We start from the raw sequence: 23,669 nt of genomic DNA on the forward strand, positions 1-23,669 counted from the left end.
CTTATTTTTTAAGATTTTATTTGTTAAAGGGGCGCCTGGGTGGCTCAGTTGGTTAAGTGTCCGCCTTCAGCTCAGGTCATGATCCCAGTGTCCTGGGATTAAGGCCCACATCAGGCTGTCTGCTCAGTGGGAGCCTGCTTCTTCCTTTGCTGCTCCCCCTGCTTGTATTCTCTTTCTCTGTCAAATAAATAAATAAAATCTTAAAAAAAAAGATTTTATTAGATCGTGTGCATGAGCCGGGGGAGGGGCAGAGGGAGAGGGAGAAGCAGACTCCCCGCTGAGCAGAGAGCATGACACAGAGCTCAGTCCCAGGACCCTGAGATCGTGACCTGAGCTGAAGGCAGACGCTTAACTGACGGAGCCACGCAAGCAGCCCGTAACCAGTGACTTTAAAAAGATAGGAACTTTCCAAGCTGATTTTTCCTATCTCGTTGCAATTTCATGGCACAAAACGATGCTCTAAAATGAAAACAAAACCTGAGATATTTAACGTGTGCTTGGTTGTGTGGAAAGTTTAAACACAGCCGTCGTACTCAGCCAAGCGACATCATCACCACAGCAGCTGAGCTTTCCCCTTACTGCTGCTCTGTCAGTGCTTTTTGTTATCAGAACTTCCTACTCTTCTTTATTCTTTCCTTTGTCTTATTCTCTTGTGAGCACATTGCCACATTATTCTCATTGAGCTCAATGCCCTTTGCATAACCTTTTCCTTTCCCCAAAAATGTCTTGAAAAAAATTTGCATTTGAAATATAGACCTAGCAATTGTTAGGTTATAAACATCTAATTAATTGGGTTCTTTGCAGGTATATATGGTGCTGGTTGTCTCATTACGGAAGGATGCCGTGGAGAGGGAGGCATTCTCATTAACAGTCAAGGCGAAAGGTTCATGGAGCGATATGCCCCGGTTGCAAAGGACCTGGCGTCCAGAGACGTTGTGTCTCGGTCCATGACTCTGGAAATCCGTGAAGGAAGGTCTGTGTGATCATCTCCAAAGGTGTCCGTGCACATGCACACATGCACCCCTCCTTTCTCTTTTGGTGGGTGCTGTTCGTGTCTACGTTCTAACATGGGCTGGTGTGACTTGTGTGTGAGTTTCAGCACCCCGTCCCACGCTACCCCACCCAACTCTGTAGGCTGCGTGCAGTTACCTGCTGCCCTGTGACTGTCAGTTTATGATACTGCTCTAAAGACCAGCATTTTGGGGCGTTTGGCTGAGTGTTGTGATAGAGGCAGACGTGCCTGCAACCTGAAGTTAGCATGTGGACCTTTGATGCTGTTTCGGGACCGTCGGGGTGCGGGCTCTTGTTCATCGAAGCAGTGTCAGCTCTTCACTGCCAATGCCGCCTTACTGTGCTGGTGCTGGTCAAATTTTTGGTGTTAACAGCCTCTAGACACTTTATATTTGCAGTATTTATATTGAAAGGACTTCCTAATGCATTTATCAAGGAAAACACATTGTGACTTCCCAAGACTGGCGTGTGAGCCCAGTGAGGGCAGGATGTCTGTCCATGTTCTGGCTGTGTCCCACCATGTGGAGTCCACCCTGGCACATAGTAGGTGCTCAGAAAAGACGTGAAGAATGGATGACCACAAGTGAGGGGAAATTTTGTACAGCATAGTGGAACTTGATATGCTTCAGTGACTTTGTGGTCTCACATTTTCTGTATTTACCTTTCTTTGCCTCACACCATGATGTCCTTTCCCACCAGAGGCTGTGGCCCTGAGAAAGATCACGTCCACCTGCAGTTGCACCACCTACCCCCCGAGCAGCTGGCCATACGCCTGCCTGGCATTTCAGAGACGGCCATGATCTTCGCAGGCGTGGATGTCACCAAGGAGCCGATCCCTGTCCTTCCCACTGTGCATTATAACATGGGTGGTATTCCCACCAACTACAAGGGGCAGGTGACCAAGCCCGGGCCCTTCCGTGGTGGGGAAGAGGGCAGGAACGATGGGCCCACCTCACAGTTGTCCCTTGCGGACTCAGGAGAAGACATGGTTTCCTCAGAAAGCACTGAGTTGCTGTTGGAGGGCACAGTGGGGCTCGGGCACGTACCAGTGTTTGCATTCACTCCGTAATAACGAGCAGTCACTGGTAACTTACAGATCCCTCTGTAGTACACAGTCGTAGATGCAATATCATTTGCAGCTTTTCCCAGTTTATAATTTATTTTCTTTTATGATCTCTTGTTACTTTTACGGTGACCTTGTAATTCATATTCTCTTTACAACAAATACTTTCAAGTGGTTTGCAGTCCACCCAGATTTTGTTTTGGCCTCTCCTCAGGCAAGGTGGCAGGGGATCTCCTTCTGTCTTTATAGACAAATGATATGCCATACTCCCTTCCCTTCATTTGAATCCAGAGTCAGAGTATGGAAGTGAGGGGGTCAGTCAGAGGTGGTGAGTGAGGTTTCTCATGAGCCGTAGCTGTGGGATTGAAATCACAGGTGCCGTGTGGGGTCCTTGGACCTGTCTCTGCCTGGGGTGGCTGAGTATCCGGGCGCACACGTGGTCAGAGGGTTCCCTGTAGACGAGAGCAGATCCAGTCCTTACCTGCCCTCCTTCCTCTGAACCGGCATGCGGATGCCCCACTACTGGGAAGCAGGGCTGTGCAGATTGTGCTCCTGAAGTCTTCAGTCTTCCTTCCACAGGTCCTGAGGCACGTGAACGGCCAGGATCAGATCGTGCCCGGCCTGTATGCCTGTGGGGAGGCCGCCTGCGCCTCAGTGCACGGTGCCAACCGTCTCGGGGCAAACTCGCTCTTGGACCTGGTCGTCTTTGGCCGGGCATGTGCTCTGAGTATTGCAGAGTCCTGCAGACCTGGTATGTGTTTTCTTCAAGTAGCCAGGCTGTTGGGAGGTGAGAGGTTACCATGTCTGGATTTGTAATTGGAAATTTGCTTCGTGATCGTGGAGGGGTAGTCTGTTTTTCCCCCCTATGAGTGAGGAAACAGTGATTCAGAGATTTATATGGTGACAGAGACTAGACATAGGCTGGGTGAGGGTCTTAACAGTTTAGAGGGTAACCTGGTTTTGGTTAGATTTTGTTTTGTAGTCATTATGTTCTCTTTAGGAAAGTCACCATGAAGGAGTTGTTTTTTGTTTTTTGTTCTTTATTTTATTTTGTTAGTCACCATACAATACCTCATTAGTTTTTGATGTAGTGTTCCATGATTCCTTGTTTGCGTATAACACCCAGTGCTCCATGCAGTACGTGCCCTCCTTAATACCCGTCACCGGGCTAACCCATCCCCCTACCCCAAGGAGTTGTTTTGAGAGGAAGTTTATCACATAGTGCTTGCTCATTATAAATTACTTGCAATGAAATATTTTAAAAATGAAAATGTATAAGTTCTCAGTAGTTATGGAAAAGTAATTTAGGTTCTAAAATATATATATAAATAATCTGTTAAAGCAGAACCTAATGCACACAAAACAAAGGATTGGGTACAGCTCTCCCTGCAGTGACACAGTGGTTTTCGGTCAGTGATTGTGTTCTTCTAGTAACTTAAAATAATTTGCTGAGGCAATATGTGTTGGAAGCGCGAGTCCCACTATGAACAGGACACTTACTGTTGAAATGAGCTCCCAGAGGGTCCATGTAGGTTACTGTGGCCCATTTGCTCAGAACAACAGGTGAGATGAGACACTGTTCCCGAGGGGAGGGTGGTGGGAATCCCTGGGCCCCTGTTCTTCCCCTTATGCTTCACTAGTGGTAACCCGTTTAGTCTCAGTTCTGCTGTTTTTATTGAACAAAAGCTTTTTGTATGGATTTTAAGCTGGCGGAAGTCTTACTATCCTACTAGTGAAACAGCCCTCAGTATAACACGCCACACTCCCCTTTACATCTGCAGTCAGCAGGTACATGTAATGAAAAGGACAGTCATTTCCAGACACCTTCTCCCTTGCTCTGACTACAAGTCCAGGCTGATAGGCAGAGGTGGGGCACTGTCCCCGTCTTTGCTACAAAAGGGGTCAAAACCACCTTGTCTGACACCAGACCTAGTGCTCATTCCATTGTACTGGTGAAGCCTGAAATCAAATCTCAGAGCAAAGCAGGAAATTCGAGGTTCCCTTTCTTTGAAAATGAGAAAAAGGAAGTTTTGTAAAAATATCTTGTACTTTTGTATCTGAAAGGTCAGTGCACATTGTAAAAAAAGACATTTTAAGTCAGTCATAAAAAAAAGGAACAAACTACTTGTACGTGCAACAACACGAATGGATATCAGACGTATTAGGTTGTATGATCCGGGCTCAAGAGGCTACATACATCTGATTTTATTTGTATAACATAATGGAAGAGACAAAACTAGAGAATAAGGTGGCTTGCTGGTCACCATCCTAATCATGGTGGGCCTTGTGCAACTCTGGCAAAATGTGCAAAACTACACCAAAAATGATACTATACCTTAATTATATTTTAACTTTTAAAAACAAAAGGGAAAGAAAAGCACTGCTACATCCTCCCAAATGTTGAATTTTTTTTTTTTTTTTTAAGATTTTATTTATTTATTTGACAGAGAGATAGCACAAGTAGGCAGAGCGGCAGGCGGAGGGAGAGGGAGAAGCAGGCTCCCCGCAGAGCAGGGAGCCCAATGCGGGGCTCAATCCCAGGACCCCGGGATCATGACCTGAGCCGAAGGCAGCCGCTTAATTGACTGAGCCACCCAGGCGCCCCAAATGTTGAATATTTTAAACATTTTATACCCTAATAATGTATTTTATTCTGTACCTTAATTATGATGGTTACAGGAACCCATATATGTGTCGAAATTTGTAGAACTGTGCACCTAAAGAAAAATAATTTTGGTAAATGATTACTTTTTAACTTTTAATTTATTTTTAAGTAGGCTCCACACTGTGGAGCCCAACACAGGGCCTGAACTCATGACCCTGAGATCAAGACCTGAGCTGAGACCAAGAGTCACATGCGTGTCACATGCGTAACCAACCGAGCCACCAGGAGCCCCAAATGATCCCTTTTTTAAAAAAACACTACAAACAAAAGCAGAGGAAACCGCAGCTGGCCTGGAAGAGCTGGGGTGGGTCACACGAAGGACCGGTGCCCTCCTTGCAGAGAGTGGCTGTGAGCGATCCCACGTTACCTGCAAACCTTTGTTTCCTCATTTCATACCCTCTGCCCGTATTACCCATTGAAGAAAATACATTTCAAAACATGTCATTAGAAAAAAAAAAAAAAAAAACCTTTAAAAATTTTTGAAACATTTATCTTTTTAGAAAAGTCAGAAAAACAGGTCTTGAGGTTTAGGTAAGCAGATGCAAAGGTCCGAATTAGCAGGAGACTTCTAAACATGCCTGGCCAGGCCCTCCCTCGTCCCTGAATGAGGACCACCATTGGTGGTGGTGGGGCATGTTGGCAGAATTGTTGGAAACTGCTCGCTGTTGTGAAGGTGCCAGTTTTCCCTTTAATAGAGTAATAAAGCAAGGTTTCTTTGCATAAATCTGATTTTTAAACTTAGGAATGGTTTCTGTTTTGTTCAGAGATTTATTGGATACCTACTCCTTGCCAGAAATTTTGTCTTTATGTTTACTCTTTGGCCCCTAGTCCATTTGTGGTTCCTTAGGTATAGGGTGGTCCAGGTGGAATATCAGCTCAGTTTGTGTATGTCTCCCAAACTCCATTAAATTCTAGCTTTTTGTCTGTTTTTTAAGGAGATAAAGTTCCCCCAATTAAACCAAATGCCGGGGAAGAGTCTGTCATGAATCTTGACAAATTGAGATTTGCTGATGGAAGCATAAGAACATCAGAACTACGACTCAACATGCAGAAGGTAAGCACGTGCACACATACTGGTGTGTCCATTCCCCTGTGCCGGGCTCAGGGTGAACAGCAAAAGGACACCTTACACACAGAAGGCCGGAGATAGCAGCCCAGGGCAGAAACTGTGATTCTCTCATACGCCCCAGGGTGCTTGCACGTGGCTTCCTTCCTCAGACCCTCTCTGCCTTCATGTGTATGTCAAAGCCTGAAGGGGGAGGGACAGTGAAAGGTCTGAGAAGCTCAGTTCCCAGCTGGGAGCTTCCTTGTAGCAGACTTCCTGAAAGCCCAGCACATCTCATTGCCAAGAAATTAATCCCACCATCACACCCAGCCTCCAGCAGCTCTGGGAAATGTCTTTAAACTGGGCCCATTGAAGCCTCTAAATAAAATCAGGACGAGAGGGGAATGTGGGTGGTGGGTAGAAATGGTAATCTGTGCACTGGTTGTTGTCAGGATATATTTCCCTTCTAGATGAGCACATCTGATGGAATGTTCTCTGAGGGTGAAAACATGTCATGTTCCACATGTGACTGGAGCCTGAGGTCTGCAGTCTGACTAAAGACCTCAATTTTAATTTTATTCAATTTCAGTTTAATATAAAGCACTACATGTGGCTACTGCACTGGATAACACAGGGTTAGATCCATAAAAATAGTATGTAAAACAGCTAGGGATCCATCAGATTCTTCTAATACAGGGATTCTTGGCCCACAAATGAGCTCTCTGTCGAGTTGAAATCATGTACAAGAATTCCTGTGTGGAGGCATATTCCGAAAAGAAGCCCCTTGCTTTTAGTCATAGTCTGAAAGGGGTTCAGTGGCACAGACTCTCACTATCAAAAGTAAAAAGTTGCATACTGCAACTTTTATAGGACTGTGTGGTTCTGTGTTTAGGGAGACTGAGCTTCAGGGAGGCTTCCTGGAAAGGTAAGGCAAATAGCACGAGTGAAGGACAGAGGTATGTTTAAGGAAACCAGCCAAGAGGTACTGTGCAGGACTTTTATAGGGTTTTGATATCAGGAGTTGGAGGCCAGCTATGACAGACGTAATCACTGCACTGGATAGTAGGAACTTCATTTTAGGTGTGGAAATGGTGAATCCATGAGGTATTTTGAAATAGGAAATCCTAGAGGCATTCCCACCAAGTAAGGCACATACAGATCTTTGACTTAGGATGGGGTTACATCCTGATGAAGGTTGAGAGTGGTGTAAATCATAAATGCATTTAATACACCTCTAACTTACTGAACATCTGCTTAGCTGACCTTAAACGTGCTCAGAACACTTGTTAGTCAGTAGGAGGGAAAACTCATCTAATACAAAGCCTGTTTTATGTTGGAGTGTTGACCGTCTCATGTAATTTATTGAGTACTGTCCTGGAAGTGGAAAACAGAATGATTGTGTGAGTGCAGATGGTTGTTGACCTTCGGGGTCCTGGGGCTGAGTGGGAGCTGCGGTTGCTGCCACTGCCCAGTATCAGGAGAGTGTGCCTTTCTGCACATCGCTAGCCTGGAAAAAGATGAAAATTCAAAATATGGGTTCTCGGAATGCAGATGACTTTTGCATCATTGTAAAGTTCAAAAACAATAAGTCAAACCGTCATAGGTAAGGGACCACCTGAATTGTTATCTGCTGTGTGCCAGGCAGTGTTCTGGATGCCCCAGTCGTCTGAACAAAATCCTGCCGTCTTGGAATGCACATTTGAGTAGGGGGACTAATTTTTCTGCTAATGTCCAGCTGATACAGTAAGATAGAAAAGAAGTGAGGTATGTATTGAAAAGGAGTAGACAAAAGTATCATTACTTACAATTAAAAATCTCAAGACAGGGGGCGCCTGGGTGGCTCAGTTGGTTAAGTGACAGCCTTTGGCTCAGGTCATGATCTTGGAGTCCCAGAATCAAGTCCCGCATCGGGCTCCCTGCTCAGTGGGGAGTCTGCTTCTCCCTCTGACCCTCCCCCCTCTCATGTGCTCTCTCTCTCTCTCTCTCATTCTTTCTCTGTTAAATAAATAAATAAAATCTTTAAAAAAAAAAAAATCTCAAGACAGTAAGTAAAAAACTAGTAAAAACAAGAATGAAGTAAGATATCTGTATAAAAGCCGTCAGTAGCTTTCCAGTATGCCTGCGGTAATCCGCTTGAAAATTATTTCATTCACAGTACAGCCAAAAAGTGTAAAATGCCTTGAATAAACATAACCCTAAAGAGTATGAAAACATGAGCACTGAAAATGTAATAAAAGAATGTTTTAACTAACATTTACTAGGTTCTAAGATAGTTTTTTCCGTTTGCTTGTCCTGAAAGGCCAGGACATTTGATGGTGTGCATTATAATTTTAAAATTATGGGGGCGCCTGGGTGGCTCAGATGGTTAAGCGTCTGCCTTTGGCTCAGGTCATAATCCCAGGGTCCTGGGATCGAGCCCCACATCAGGCTCCTGGCTCAGCGGGGAGCCTACTTCTCCCTCTCCCTCTCTCCCTGCTCATGCTCTCTCTCTCCCTCTCTGTATCTCTGTCTCAAGTGAATGAATAAAATCTTTAAAAATATATATATATATTTAAAATTATGTATCGTTCTGGGGCACGTGGGTGGTTCAGTTAAGCATCTGACTTCGGCTCAGGTCATGATCTCAGGGTCCTGGGATCGAGCCCCGCATCAGGCTCTCTGTTTGCTGGGAGTCTGTTTCTTCCTCTCTCAAGTAAATAAAATCTTTAAAAATAAAATAAAAATGAATTTATCATTTTAAAGAAATAGATGAGATGTCTGCTAAACAGAACTAAGTCAACAAGCTGTGTTAGTCTATGGTAGAGATCAGTGGCACAAAGTGGAGTCCAGACGTAGGCCCAGGCACACGCTGTGATTGAGCATGGGATAAAGAAAGGGCTTTTTCAAGAGCGGTGAAAGGTCAGTAAGTGGTAGGAAATAGAGGTAGATCCTAAAATAAATGTCAGGTTTATTTCATGTCACATTTCCTAAGAGCATAAACAATAAAGCCATACAGGAATTTGACATATGAGGGGTTTTTTACAAGATTAACCAGTAGACAGGCAGGGAGGGTTCCCAGGCCTCTTACTTCTCCCTCTTCTTCGTGACCATCCACCCCATGCTCATTGCTGACCACCTCATAGTCTCAGCACTTATTAGTTTGTGTCACCAAGGGGCAATCTGCTAGCTCCTAGAACATTTACCACCAGCTCTCAAAAGTGGGGCAAGACCATAGGAGCTGGGGCGCCTGGGTGGCTCAGTCATTAAGCATCTGCCTTCGGCTCAGGTCATGATCCCGGGGTCCTGGGATCCAGCCCCACATCGGGCTCCCTGCTCGGCGGGAAGCCTGCTTCTCCCTCTCCCACTCCCCCTGCTTGTGTTCTCTCTCTCACTGTTTCTCTCTCTGTCAAATAAAATCTTAAAAAACAAAACAAAACCATAGGAGCTGGTGTCTCCTTGGGAATTCAAAGGTGGTGCCCTTAAACCTTTCTGCCACCATTCAGTATATCACGCCTCAGAAGTTAAGTTTGCTTGGAATCACAGATCCTGGCCGAGTTCCACAAACTGCCTTCCCTAAATGCAAAATGTTCCACTTGAACTAATGTATGTGGATTTAAGACACATACTTAATGGGAACATAGAAACATTTTTTTAAAAGCTTTAATCAAAACTGCATTTTAACATCAATTTATGATGAAACTCTCAATGAGGCAAGTATAGAGGGAACTTATCTCAATGTAATAAAGGCCATACATGACAAGTCCACAGCTAATGTTATACTCAGTGGTGGAAAGCTTTCACCACAGGAACAAGAGAAGGATGTTCACTCTCACCACTTTGTTCAACAGCATTGGAAGTCCTGGCTAGAGCAGTCAGGCAGGAAAGAGAAATAAAAGCATCCAAAATGGAAAGGAAGAAGTAAGTCATTGTTTACAGATATATCAGATCACATATGACACAGACTCCACCAAAAAAAGTTAGAACTAGTAAATGAATTCAGGAAAGTTGACAGATAGAAAATCAATACATAAAAATCTGTTGTTTCTGTTACACAAATATTGAACGCTCTGAAAGAAAAAATAATCTCGTTTACAATTGCATCAAAAAGAATAAAATACCTAGGAATAAATTTAAAGGAGGGGAAAAATCTGTACCCTGAAAATTGTAAAACATTAATAAAGTTGAAGACCTACATAAGTGGAAAGATACTCTGTATTCCTGGATTGGAAGAATTAATATTGTTGAAATATTCATATCAACCAAAGCAATCCCCAGACTCAGTACAATCTTTGTTAGAATTCCAATGGCATTTTTTTACAGAAATAGAAGAAACAATCCTAAAATTAGTATGGAACCACAAAAGATTCTGAATAGCCAAAGCAATCCTGAGAGAGAAAGCTGGAGGCATAGCTCTTTCCCTGATTTCAAACTATATTACAAAGGAATAGTAATCAAAACAGTAAGGTATCGGCCTAAAAACAGACCTGTGGATCAATGGAATAGAATCAAGCTCATAAATAAACCCATGTATATATGGCTAATTAATTTACAACAAAAGAGCCAAGAATACACAATGGGAAAAGAACAGTCTCTAATGGTGCTGGAAAAACTGAACAGCCACATGCGAAAGAATGAATCTACCCACACACAAAACTGACTCAAAATGGATTAAAGACTTGAATATAAGACCTGAAACCATAAAACTAGAAGAAAACACAGATGGTAAGCACCTTAATAACAGTCTTGGCGGTGAGTTTTTGGATTTGACACCAAGAGCAAAGGCAACAAAAGTAAAAATAAACTGCTGGGACCACAACAAACTTAAAAAACTTCTGCAGAGCAAAGGAAACCCAACAAAATGAAAAGGCAGCCTATAGAGTAGGAGGAAATATTTGCAAGTCATGCATCTGATAAGGGACTAATACCCCAAAATATATAAAGAACTCCTACAACTCTATAGCATAAAAACAATCTAAGAAATGGTCAGAGGATCTGAACATTCTTCCAAAGAAAACATACAGGTGGCAGACATGTGAAAAGATGCTCAACATCACCACTCATCAGGGAAATGCTAATCAGAAACACACCTTCACACCCATCAGAAATGGTTAGTATCAAAAAGACCAGAAACACAAATGTTGGCAAGGTTGCGGAGAAAGGGGAACCCTCATGACTGTTGGTGGGAATGCAAATTGGTGCAGCCACCGTGGAAAACAGTATGGAGGTTCCCCCCCAAAATTAAAAATAGAACTGTATGATCCAGCAATTCCACTTCTGTGTATTTATCCAAAGGAAATGAAAACGCTAGTTCCAAAAGATAAATGTATCCCATGTCTATTTCAGTATTATTTACCATAACCAAGATATGAAAATAACCTAGATGTCTATTGGATGAATGGATAATGAAGATATGTGTATATGTTCTATATACTTTATATGTGGTGTATATTTTATATGTGTATAAACATGTTATCATTGAGGCATAAAAAAGAATGAAATCTTCCATTTGTGACAACATGGGTGGGCCTAGAGGGCATTATGCTCAGTGAAATAAGTCAGACAAAGACAAATACGATTCCACTTATCTGTAGAATCTTAAAAAACAAGAAACTGAGCTCATAGATACAGAGAACAGATTGACGGTTGCCAGAGATGGGGAGTGGGTGGAAGGAGACAAAAGGTACAAGCTTCCAATTAAAAATAAGTAAGTCCTGGGGCTTGTAATGTACAGTGTGGTAATTACACTTAATTACACTTCATTACATATTTGAAAGTTGCTAAGAGAGTAGATCTTAAAAATGCCCATGAACAAACTTCACTTTAAAATTCAGAGTAATGGGGGCGCCTGGGTGGCTCAGTTGGTTAAGTGACTGCCTTTGGCTCAGGTCATGATCCTGGAGTCCCGGGATCGAGTCCCGCATCGGGCTCCCTGCTCAGCAAGGAGCTTGCTTCTCCCTCTGACCCTCCCCCCTCTCATGCTCTCTCTATCTCATTCTCTCTCTCAAATAAATAAATAAAATCTTAAAAAATAAAATAAAATTCAGAGTAATGGGCACCTGCTGGCCCAGTCAGTAGAACACACGACTTTGATCTTAAGGTTGTGTGTTCAACAAACTGAGGGTTGCTGGAGTGGGGGATGGGGTGGGAGGGATGGGGTGACTGGGTGATGGACACTGGGGAGGGTATGTGCTCTGGTAAGCGCTGTGAATTGTGCAAGACTGTTGAATCTCAGATCTGTACCTCTGAAACAAATAATGCAATATATGTTAAGAAAGAAAAAAAGAAGAATGTAGCAGGAGGGGAAGAACGAAGGGGGGGAAATCGGAGGGGGAGACGAACCATGAGACGATGGACTCTGAAAAACAAACTGAGGGTTCTAGAGGGGAGGGGGGTGGGAGGATGGGTTAGCCTGGTGATGGGTATTGAGGAGGGCACATTCTGCATGGAGCACTGGGTGTTATGCACAAACAATGAATCATGGAACACTATATCTAAAACTAATGATGTAATGTATGGGGATTAACATAACAATAAAAAAATTTAAAAAAAAAAGGTGGTGTGTTCAAGCCCAATTTGGGCATAGAGCTTACTTAAAGAACAAAGTAGAATTCAGAGTCATAGATTCAGTCTGAATTTCGTAGTTTTTAAATTTGATTTACATAAATATTTTATAAAAAATGAAATGCAGGGGTACGTGGCCGGCTCAGTTGGTGGAGTAGGGTTGTGAGTTTGAGCCCCACATTGGGTGTAGAGATTACTTCAAAATAAAATCTTCAAAAGTAAAAGTGAAATGTGTAAGAAAAAATCTAAAGGGTTTACCAGTTTTAGGCATGGCTTCTTCATACTAGTTGAAGATTTACAAATGATATTTTGTGTTACAGTCGATGCAAAATCATGCTGCAGTGTTCCGGGTGGGAAGTGTGTTACAGGAAGGGTGTGAGAAAGTCAGCCAGCTGTATGGAGACCTAAAACATCTGAAGACGTTTGACCGAGGTAAGCAGTTCCATGGGCCCCTGCATACAGTTGGGGTGCCTCAGAGCCCTGTCTGTGCCACTTAGTGCTGCCTTATCCCCATCCTTGCTGTTTGTGTCAAAACTGGCAAGCCCACAGTCACAGCCCGGAGGACCCATCTGACTGGATCCTCTTTCTCATGGGTGCCTTGTGTGTCCCCAGGAATGGTCTGGAACACCGACCTGGTGGAGACCCTGGAGCTGCAGAACCTGATGCTCTGTGCACTTCAGACCATTTACGGAGCAGAGGCCCGGAAGGAGTCTCGTGGTGCTCATGCCAGGGAAGATTACAGGGTGCGTCTTGACAACACATCCCATGTGCACATCATGTTTTCTGTCCACTGGCATTGCTCAGTCCCTAACCCTGCGCTTTCTGTACATTTCACTCCATTTTCCCAAAAGTTAATTGAAAACAATATTTTTCCCCTTGATAACTTTCATACTTTGGTATCACTGTGTTAGTACCAGCATGACCTTTTTCTTGCTTCAGATTGGCATCTGCCGCCAGTAGCAGCACCTCTAACAGAACACTCCGAACTGTTACGAGGTCAGAGATTAGTGTGCAGTCTGAGCACTGTTGCCAGAAGGTGCTAAAATGATGAGTCAGTTACTGAGACCTGACCTCGTCTTTGAGAGAGAGAGAGCACGTGCATGAACTCGAGTGGGGCGGGGGGGCGGGGTGAGGGGAGCGGCAGAGGCAGAGGGAGAAGCAGACTCCCCGCTGAGCAGGGAGCCCGACGTGGGACTTGATCCCAAAACCCTGAGATACGACCGGCTCACGCTTAACCAACCGAGCCACCCAGGTGTCCCTAAGTAACCTGATTTTCATGCAGAGTACAGTTCAGATTCTTCCAGAACAGAGCACTCAGCATATGAAAGGAAAACATTGAGGAAATGGGCACTTGAGGGCAAACACAAGTTCAGGATGGAGCATCAGTCCGGCCTGAGCCACCTTCCAGACAGATAGGCTTTGGTTCAGCAACATGTGGTGTTGCTGGTGGCAGCCTCCCCAGTCAGCTGGACATGGCGAATGGGGAAATTGGCTACAGCAAGAGGATTAGCTTCTGATTTACTGTGAAATTTTATTAATTTACCTTTCACTGACTCAAGCTGGATTAGATTATTAAGCACATTCATCACCTGTACTGAGGACTAGAAACTTCTCCAGACTGTGGGTTGGTCAGCAGTTTGTGTGGCTGAGGTGAAGGAGTTTTCATTCAGTCACAGCAGATGTGTGAAGGGGGGAAGGGGGGAAGGAAGGCAGGGGGAAGCTGCTCCCGCAAGAGAGCTCACCCCTAAGTATGTGTTTAGACATAAGGGGAAGTGCTACAGCCCCACTTGATCCCAGGTGAGAGGCCTGCCTCTGCCCACCCCCTGCTCGCCTCACTCAGCAGAAACAGTTTGAATCTTTTCATTTGTATTCTATTTTTATTTATTCGTTTATTTTTATAGAAAGCATCTTTTTTTTTTTTTTTTTTTACACTTGTGTGTTTTTATTTATTTATTTATTTTTAATTTAAATTTTAGGTAGTTGGCATACAGTGCAATATTGGTTTCTGGAGTAGAATTCAGTGATTCATCACTTTACATACAACACCCAGTGCTCATCACAAGTGTCATCCTTAATACCCATCACCCACCTGGCCCATCCCCAACTCACCTCCCTGTGTCAACCCTCAGTTTGTTGTTATTTTTAAATTTTATTTTTAAGTAATCTCTGCCCCCAACATGGGGCTGAAACGCACAACCGCATGCTCCACTGACTGAGCCAGCCAGGTGCCCCTGGTTTTTACTTTAAGTGGCTCTCGTATGTCTTACCCATTACCATGTGTAGGATACTCTAAGTATTCGGCTTCTTTTTTAAGACTTTCTGAGCAAAATTTTAATATAATTGCTAAAATTGAAACATTTAAATGAAAAAAGCTGAAAGAAGAACTCGAAGTCTCCCAGAATATGAGCAAAAAGACAAGTTTTTGATGAACTTTTAAGTGCGTAAAAGATCAGGCTAATTTCTGCAGCCACCCTCCCAGTAGTTGTAGCAGTGGACCTCTGGGCTCACAGTGCAGCTGCAGACCCACTGCCTAGCTCTGTGGCCTTACTGGGTCCTGCCCTTGTCGGGACCTGTGCTGTGGAGGCTCTGGAGTGAAGGAACGGCCTGCCCGTGAGCCCCAGGATGGACGGGCACTCCGGAGGACTGACTGCTGGCAAATGTATCACGGGTCTCATCTCTCCATTCCACCTGCATTTGGGACTTACTTGCACTGTGTTTCATACAGTGTGTTCTTTTAGGTCAGATATACACAGAATGGTTTTTCATTAGGAATGGTAGAAGGGAAGGGACATGGGTTGAAAAATGGACCATGAATGTCCCAGCTCTCTGTGAACAAGGTCTGTTTAGGACCGTGGATACCTCCTCATTGAGTGGGATCTAGGGGGATTCATATCAGACTAGTCTCTCGTGTATCATTTTAATGAGTTTGCTATGTTTTCCAGTTATATTGCCCTGTTAGAGAAATAAGAAATTTGAAGTGTAATAGTTAATGGCATTTTCTGAAATAAACTTACTTTCTCTGGCTTCAGGAGCGGATTGATGAGTATGATTACTCTAAGCCCATCCAGGGGCAGCAGAAGAAGCCATTTGAGGAGCACTGGAGGAAGCACACCCTTTCCTATGTTGATGTCAAGACTGGGAAGGTATGTGGGGAATGTGTTCTGCTCACGTATGCACTGATAAATATGCTGTCCCATACGCTCTGGAGTTCAGCATATGATGGACTAGGAGAAGCAACATGGATTTAAGTTGACTGTTGACAGATTTGAGACACCACTGAAAAGGACACTCAGGCTTCTGCCTGGAAACAGAATCCAGCGTGGGCGAGTAGTTTAGAAGGGCTGGCCTTTCACAGCTTTAGCACCCGACAAGGAGTGCGCGTCCAAGCCTTGGTGGCAGGGGAGGGAATGATGATTATGAAGCCTATTGAGAGTGAGGTCGGGGTGTAGGGGTGGGACAGGGAAACACTCCTTTTTTCCCATTGGCCGGACCACCTGGAAGCAGCCTCAGGGAACCCCAGGGTATGCTGTGCAGCCCGAAGCATCGGCCTGGATACAGAGCAAGCAGAGGAGGGGGTGAGGTGGGCAGAGTCCTAGGAACAGCCCGCTTAGGTTATAGTAGAAACTCACAGTCTTAATCCACCAAAGCATAATTCACCCATTTGGCATTTCTGCTGGGCATTAAGAATCAGAAATAAGACATAAAGTGTTTACCCTTAAGCTTTTCAGGCTTGTAAGGGATAGTCTTAATCATTTATGTGAGTCTACAGAAATAATGTTGTGCTCTCTTTGCCATCACTTAATACAGAGAGCCTAGTGTGTCTCTTTCAGGTAGGCAATAACTTTCCTAACTTTGCATGAAGTCTATTTTCTGACAGTATATAGAAATCAGACTTTCCTCTCGGTACAGTCCTATTTTTAGTAATGTTCAAGGCTTTTTACTATTATAAAAGAAATACGTGCTCATTTTAGAAAGTATAGAAAGTACAAAAATAAAGAAAATTAATGTTTGTAAGCTCACCAGTCAGAGATAGCCTTCATTATCATTCTGAAATATTTCCTTCGGGTTTTGCATGTATGTGCATATACTTTTCCTTGTGTGTATGTATATAAATACAAGTAGAAAAAACTGTAAATATATACTTTAAACATAATTAAAGAATGACAGTGTATGCAGGGTTTCACTTCTTGAGCATTTGTGTAAAGCATCAAGAACTTAATACATTGTTATTTTAATTGCTGTATTTCATTACATGGATTTACCATAATTTACATGGCTGGTCCCTTGTTATGCATTTAGATCATTTTTGAGTTTGTTACTGAAAAATACTCCAGTGAGTACTTGTGTTTTTAAGTTCCTGAAATAGTCTGCAAATAACTTTTACAGCTAATTTTTCAAAACACAGTAGAATGCTATTTGTATGTTTTTCTACAAATTTTGCTTAACTTACTGTCGATTCTTCTTTTTAAGGTTTCGTTGCAATACAGACCAGTGATCGACAAAACTTTAAATGAGGCTGACTGTGCCACAGTCCCTCCAGCCATTCGCTCCTACTGATGAGACCAGAGTTGACCAGCTTTTGTAATTATGTATAATAGCTCATGCCTGTGTTCATATCATAATTATCTTTTTAAAATCCTGTACTCAAGTGAATAAGGAGTGCCATTTGAATAGATCAACGACCCGGTGGCCAGAAGCTTGCCAGTAATCAACAGCCAGGAAGTGTGAATGAAGCTTATCTTTATCCTTTGCTTCATTCTTGTGAAATAGTAAAACTGGGCATGATTCTTAAATAAAACATAAATTACAAACTTCTATTTCCAAGTCCATTGAAGAGCTTATAGTGTTTGATTTGAGGCGTGTTCGTTGACCTAAAACATCGAAATCCAGAAATTTTGTCATATATATTAAGTAAAAATGAACTTTGGCGTTGACAGCATATGAAGAAAACAAACATTTCCTTGTTGTTCTCAGTAAGTAAATGGTTTAATATGTGAACATGTGTCCTGAAGTATTTAAATAGCCAGATATTAAAGAAAACAGATGAGGTGTAAATGGGTTTCTTCCTTCCCTGCTTGCTTTCAGTGCTGCTCGGGGTCCCTTTCCTACTTAGTGCTTGTCTCAGGGCTGGCTTCCATAGAATCCAGTCCACGACAGTTAGGGTCATTGATTTTACTGTTTCTCAGTTTTAGGGATTGTCTGGTAAATATGTAAAGACATTTACATATTTTCAGAGTCCATTGTATTCGGAACTATCCTCTCCCCTCTCTCCCCCATAGCAACCACTTTAGTTATCTTCCTAGTGAGTGTTTTAAGAGAAAAAGAAAGCAAATCTGTATTTGCATTATTGTGTACACCTTGTCTACATATCTGGAGGTCATTCCTTATCATCAGTGAGTCTTCGTTCTTTTGGTTGCATGAATGTACCTTACCCTCCAGTGGTGGACATTTGTGTTCTTTCCAGTATTACAGATGCCACAATGAGTAACTTTGTGTGTGAAGTCCTTTTCTTTGAGGTGAAGTCCTAGAAGTGGAATTGCTGGGTCCGGGGCGCCTGGGTGGCTCAGTCGTTAAGCGTCTGCCTTTGGCTCAGGTCATGGTCCCAGGGTCCTGGGATCGAGCCTCGCGTTGGGTTCCCTGCTCCGCAGGAAGCCTGCTTCTCCCTCTCCCACTCCCCCTGCTTGTGTTCCCTCTCTCACTGTGTCTCTCTCTGTCAAATAAACAAATAAAATAAGAATTGCTGGGTCCAGGGGTGCCTGGGTGGCCCAGTCGTTGGGCATCTGCCTTCGGCTCAGGTCATGATCCCAGGTTCCTGGGATCGAGCCCCGCATCGGGCTCCCTGCTCAGCAGGAAGCATGCTTCTCCCCCCTCTCCCACTCCCCCTGCTTCTGTTCCCTCTCTCGCTGTGTCTCTCTCTGTCAAATAAATAAATAAAATCTTTAAAAAAAAGAATTGCTGGGTCCAAGGGTAAATGCACATGTCATTCTTTTAGATGTTCCCAAATTCTCTGTGATGGAGGAGAGTCCCTATTTCCCACAGCTTTGCAAAGAAAGTATGATGGCAAGTGTTCGGATGTTTGCCAATCATATAATGAGAAATTTTATCTTAGTATAGCGTTTTTCTTTTCTTTTTCTTTCTTTCCTTGGTGGGGGTTAGCATTTTTAACAGTTCTTCTGAGGTATGATTGGCAGAAGTTAATAAACATATTCACCAGCCCAGGTTTCTTCTTGCTCCTTTGTAATCCCCCCCCCCTTATCCCCAACAGTGCACAGGGAACCACTGATCTACTTCCCGTCATTAGAGATGAGCTTGTGTGCTCCAAAACTACATATAAATGGAACCATACAGCATGTACTCTTTTTATTCGGTTTCTCTTAGCATCATGATTTGTGGTTCATTCACATTGCTGCACAAGCAAGGGGATGGGTGTGTTTCCTGGCTTGAGGGCTGCATCCAAGTGTCGGTTCCTGGCCCTGCTCCCTGCCACACTTCTACCACCAGAGAAAGACCCCAGGCAGAGTCGCAGGTGCTTGGGGCAAGAAGCTACAGGTCTGGTGAGTGCTGGCGGAGTTCCAAGCCACACAGTATTGAGTGTCTGCAACCCCACTGCAAATCCAGCTGTGACTGTCACCAAGAGGAAAGTGTCATTTCAAGTGGCATTAGAACATAGAACTTTTGAGTTTACAGTTTCATGAACTTTAAGGATAAATGGAACCAACTAAGAAACCTTATGCTTCATCAGCAGTCTTACTGTTAGTAGGAATATTGGTGTTCATACTTTGAAATTGTGTAGTGTTAAATTAGTTAAAGCTAGTAACTGTTAATGCTAAAACAGATTGTTTTCTGAGAAAGAAATAGAAGTAACCCTGCAATACTAAATTTGGAATAGAAATGTAAAGTGTACATTTTTTTCTTCTTTTATTATTATTATTATTTACTATTTTTAAAGGATTTTATTAATTTGAGAAAAAGAGATGAGGAGCGGGAGAGGGAGAAGCAGACTCCCCGCCAAGCAGGGGCTCGACCCAGGGACCCTGAGATGGTGACCTGAGCCAAGGCAGACACGCAAACAACTGAGCCACCCAGGCACCCCTTCTTTGTTATTTATTTTTTTTTTATTTTTAATATTTTATTCATTTATTTGACAGAGAAAACGAGCAGGGGGAGCAGCAGGCAAAAGGTGAGGGAGAAGCAGACTCCCTGCTGAGCTGGGAGCCTGATGCGGAGCTCCATCCCAGGACCCTGGGATCATGACCTGAGCCCAAGGCAGACGCTTAACCACACTTAACCAACTGAGCCACCCAGGCGCCCCTTTTCTTTGTTCTTTAAACACACACACACACACACATTTTCCAGCTTTGCCCCAATAGCAGTGGGCTCTAAGCACCTGGATTGTGGTGTCTTCTTTGTTCTTTAAACAAACACACACACACACACACACATTTTCCTAAGCACCTGGATTGTGGTGTCTGCTTAACACTCCTCTCTCCCCCCGCCATAGGCGTGGATTGACTATTAAAAACAGTATGTTAATTTATAATGGTAGTTTAAAAACTCAGCCAACACTGAACAAACAAAAACATAATCACTCTTGGAAATAACTAAGGCACTAACTACTGACAATGAAAGTGGACAATTAAAGGAAAATAATGAAACGGTTATCCTGCCTTTTATCCACAAATTGCCATTCAGGATAACCTAGTTGATTGGGAAAAGTATTTACAGAGGAATCCCTTCAGATAAATGAGTAAGGAATGATAGAATTTAAAGACCCCGTTTTTGCCATCCCTAATGTGGTTCTGGGACTTGCATGTATATCAGAGTCACCTGGAGGGATTGTTGAGTAATTCCTGACCCCACCCAGGACATCTGGTTCAGTAGGTCCTGGGGTTGGGCCTGAGAATCTGCATTTGTAATATGTTCAGGGACCAACTTTGAAAACCACCTTCATGGGATGATGTGGTTCAACAAACATGAAGGAGGTGATTTTCAGGAAAAAATAACAGGTGGAAAGACGACTGACAACCTCAGACCTCCATCCCAATCAGCAGATGAAACAAAGTATGGCCAAAGAATTTTGCAGAAGTGGAAGTATAAATATGGGCATCTAAGCATCATTTAAGTGTTGGGACAATGAATGAAAAGCTGGCAAAGCCATGTCCATGAAGCATGATAACAGAAGGGCTGTTTGGTTTCAAAGAACTGAGGGCAGTGGCTTCCTTATGTCTGCTACTTCTCAACCAAAAATCAACCTGCAGACCATTTTCATGAGCATTCTGAAACCAAGAAAACCACTGGGGAGTAGGTGGTCTGGAAATGCAAGTTCCTATGGGACAGAATATTTCATACTGGAAATGTTTTATACAATGTGTATTTAAGGTTTCTAAGAGAACCCACATGTAGGGGAATTGACACACCAGAGAAATTATTTTTTAAATGTGCATCAAGGTAAAAAACTAGGGTGCTGACCCAAGAGATGTGGATGATTTCTAATACGGATCCAAAGAAGCAAAAAAGCTAGAGAACAATATTCTTAAACTGTCCATAGCATTAGCCATAACCACATAGCTATTTAAGTTCACTAAAATGACACAAAACTTAAAATTACATTCCCCGGTCACCTTGATCCATTTCAAGTGCTCAGTAGCTATGTGGCGAGTGGCTCCCACACTGGACGGCAGAGCAATCCCATCGTCGCAGACAGTTCGGTTGGGCAACACCAATCTAGACATTTGCTAGTATCTTACATTAAACAGCACGTATGATAAGTTGACCTCCACTTAGTAGGACACCTGAGTTAAAAGTGGTAAGTCATTCTCTTTCATACTGAATTCTGACAAGAACCTTGGTTGGAAAGGAAGAGGAGGCCTGGACACAGTTGGCTCTGTCTCCTAGAATTCTGCACCAGAGTCTGTAAAAGGGAAAGTGACAGGGAAGTTTTCTAGCATGTAAAGGTCACAGTGCAAGCCGCTGGTGGTCCTGATGAGAAAATCAGGCGCAAACAACGAATCAAAGTGGCTTCAGAGGGAAAGATGTTGGTGTGGATACATACACAATGTGGTCAGCAGCCTCCCAGTGGGTCTCCTGGCCTCCACCTCACCCGTTCATCTTCTGAAAACTGCCCAATGTGAGGAAGAGACAGGCAATACTTGCTGAGATCTCTGGGATTTCATAGCTTCCCTGGCCCTTCTCTGCCCTTTGATTCCAATTGTGACTGAGTGAGGCTCCATCACTTGGCCTGAAGGGCACCCCTCCGCCCAGATCCAGGTCCAGGCAAGAGCTGCCCAAGGGAAGCTGTCTGCGTGCCCAGATGCCACTTCCCATGTCAAGTAAGTTGGGGAAGCCTTGGGCGAGCCAGAGGGAACATATTCTCTAGCCTCTTCTATGGAAATGTGCCCACTTGCCACATCCGTTGTGCAGAGGGAAAGCAGAGCTTGCACAGGAACAGCTGCAGTTTTTAAGAATCTGGGTCCTTCTTTGTTGTGTATCCATAGAGTCAGGAGTGTTTTCTAAGAAGTTTTCCCCAAAATTTAGACTCCTAAGATGGCTTGATTTATTCCAAAAGTACTTATGAATCACCAACTTTTGGCCAGTCAAGAATGGACACATAACTTACTTGGTCATCCATTTGTTGAGGGTTTACTATATGCCGAAGACATAAGATGAACAAGAGGAAATTGTGTAGTGTTAAATTAGTTAAAGCTAGTAACTGTTAATGCTAAAACAGATTGTTTTCTGAGAAACAGAAACCCTGTTAGGTGTTAGGAATGCTAGGACCCTGAAAGAGCCAATGTTTAGAAAAATTCTAAGGATGATAAAAGAGGCATTTTCCAACTGGCCCCAACATTAGACACTACGGGCTAACGTTACCAGGAGGAAGAGAGCAGTGTTGCCTTTCAGTTTCTCTCTCCTCTCCCATCCGATCCGGGAGCGCTACATCTCCTCGGAAAGCTTGGAACGGACCTGGTTAGGAGGGAATTGAATCCCAAGACAGGCGGGGGGGGAGCGGCAAGTACATTAATACTTCAAGTGCTTGAGTCAGTGCAGCTGGGCAGGGGCTGATCTGCCTCTTCTGCTGGCAAGTAGGCGGTCACCCTGTGGCTGCGCACCGTTGTAACCGGGCGACAGGACAGCAGGCGACGCCCTCCCCATCGGGGGCAGGGGCTCACGGCGAGGACGGCAAGGCGTGGGCCCGCCCTGACAGCGTGGCGCAGGTGCTGCGGCCTAGCGGCCGTGTTCTGTCCACACTCCATCAGAGACGAGGGCTGACGTGAGGGCGGGGACTGCCGCTGGGCCGACCGCCGCAGGCCGGGGTCTGAGGAAGCCTTCCACACTGATCGTACATCTGTGGACCACAGGGGCGCGGGCAGGCGCGGGATGTTCTTTGAACCCTCATTTCCTAGTAATGAACGCCCCTTTTAGGAGTCAGCCTTCAGGGAGGCCTGGGCCTGCCTCTCTGATCTCAGGCGGCCGGTCCCTCGTCAGAAGGGTGCGGACTTTGCAGCTGGCCTGGAGGCCTGGCCTGAGGGCCACACACGGTCGGAGACTCGAGGGTGCAGCGCGCCTCCCCGAGAGCACGCCGGGCACCACAGGAAGGCAGAGCGGACTGCTCCTGGGCCCTGCAGCGGCGCGGGCCGAGGCCGTCCAGGTGGGACGCGGGCGAGAGAGGGAGCCCGGGGCCTGCTGCCGCCGCTGGGACGCGACCCGGTTTCCCTGCCAATTGTGCCGCAAAACCCTGGCTATTACTTTTGTGGAGTTAGAACAGAAGAGGAGCCCGAGATGGGAGACCCACGAAAGATGGGCCCAGCGCTGTGGAAAGTTCTAGAAAAGATGGCTCATGACTACTTCGTGAGGGGAAACTTAGAAACCATCCGAATTCACTAAGGCGTGGGAAAGCCTCGCCTTGTTGAGGAGGTTTGAGAGGAGTCCTGTCGGCGAAGCCGGCGTCACGCAGCGCCCTCGTCCCCCTGAGGAAACTGACGGAGCCCGCACGCACGTCGCCTGGCGACCCGGAACCAGGAAGCCGGGCGAGCGCGGCCCTGAGGACCCGCAGGACCCACCGCCCCGAAGCTGGCAGGGGCTCCCCGGCGGGCGGAGCCGCCGGTGAGGGGCGGGTGACGCCACAGGACGACGCACGGGGAGACCGAAACGCTCCGGAAAAGCGTGTTCTTCCCTTCGGTCACACTCCCTTCCAGAAATTCTTGGAGCAAGAATTAAACACGGTCGAGGGGAGCCCCTTCCGCGCCTCTTGTCCCTCCGCCCTGCGGACTGAGCGCCTTCCGCACGCGGCTCCGCGAGTCCGGAGGCGGCCGCCGCGGGCACCCGCACAGCCCCGGGCGTCGCCT

At 44.8% G+C, this 23,669-nt stretch overlaps 1 protein-coding gene across 2 annotated transcripts in view; it reads left to right on the forward strand.

Annotated features, from left to right (window-relative positions):
• The window catches only part of SDHA (succinate dehydrogenase complex flavoprotein subunit A), a 31,277-nt gene extending 14,124 nt beyond the window's left edge, over positions 1 to 17,153 (forward strand). For both annotated transcript variants that reach the window (XM_036078436.2, XM_036078435.2), the window contains exons 8-15: positions 805 to 973; positions 1,711 to 1,906; positions 2,654 to 2,825; positions 5,675 to 5,793; positions 12,645 to 12,756; positions 12,937 to 13,067; positions 15,354 to 15,467; positions 16,795 to 17,153. In XM_036078436.2, the coding sequence (XP_035934329.1) occupies positions 805 to 973; positions 1,711 to 1,906; positions 2,654 to 2,825; positions 5,675 to 5,793; positions 12,645 to 12,756; positions 12,937 to 13,067; positions 15,354 to 15,467; positions 16,795 to 16,881 (1,100 nt within the window). In that variant the 3' untranslated portion in view covers positions 16,882 to 17,153. The remainder of the gene's footprint in view (positions 1 to 804; positions 974 to 1,710; positions 1,907 to 2,653; positions 2,826 to 5,674; positions 5,794 to 12,644; positions 12,757 to 12,936; positions 13,068 to 15,353; positions 15,468 to 16,794) is intronic.
• The last annotated feature ends 6,516 nt before the right edge of the window (positions 17,154 to 23,669 follow it).

The sequence above is a fragment of the Halichoerus grypus genome, chromosome 2, assembly GCF_964656455.1.
Source record: "Halichoerus grypus chromosome 2, mHalGry1.hap1.1, whole genome shotgun sequence".
Lineage (NCBI taxonomy): Eukaryota > Metazoa > Chordata > Mammalia > Carnivora > Phocidae > Halichoerus > Halichoerus grypus.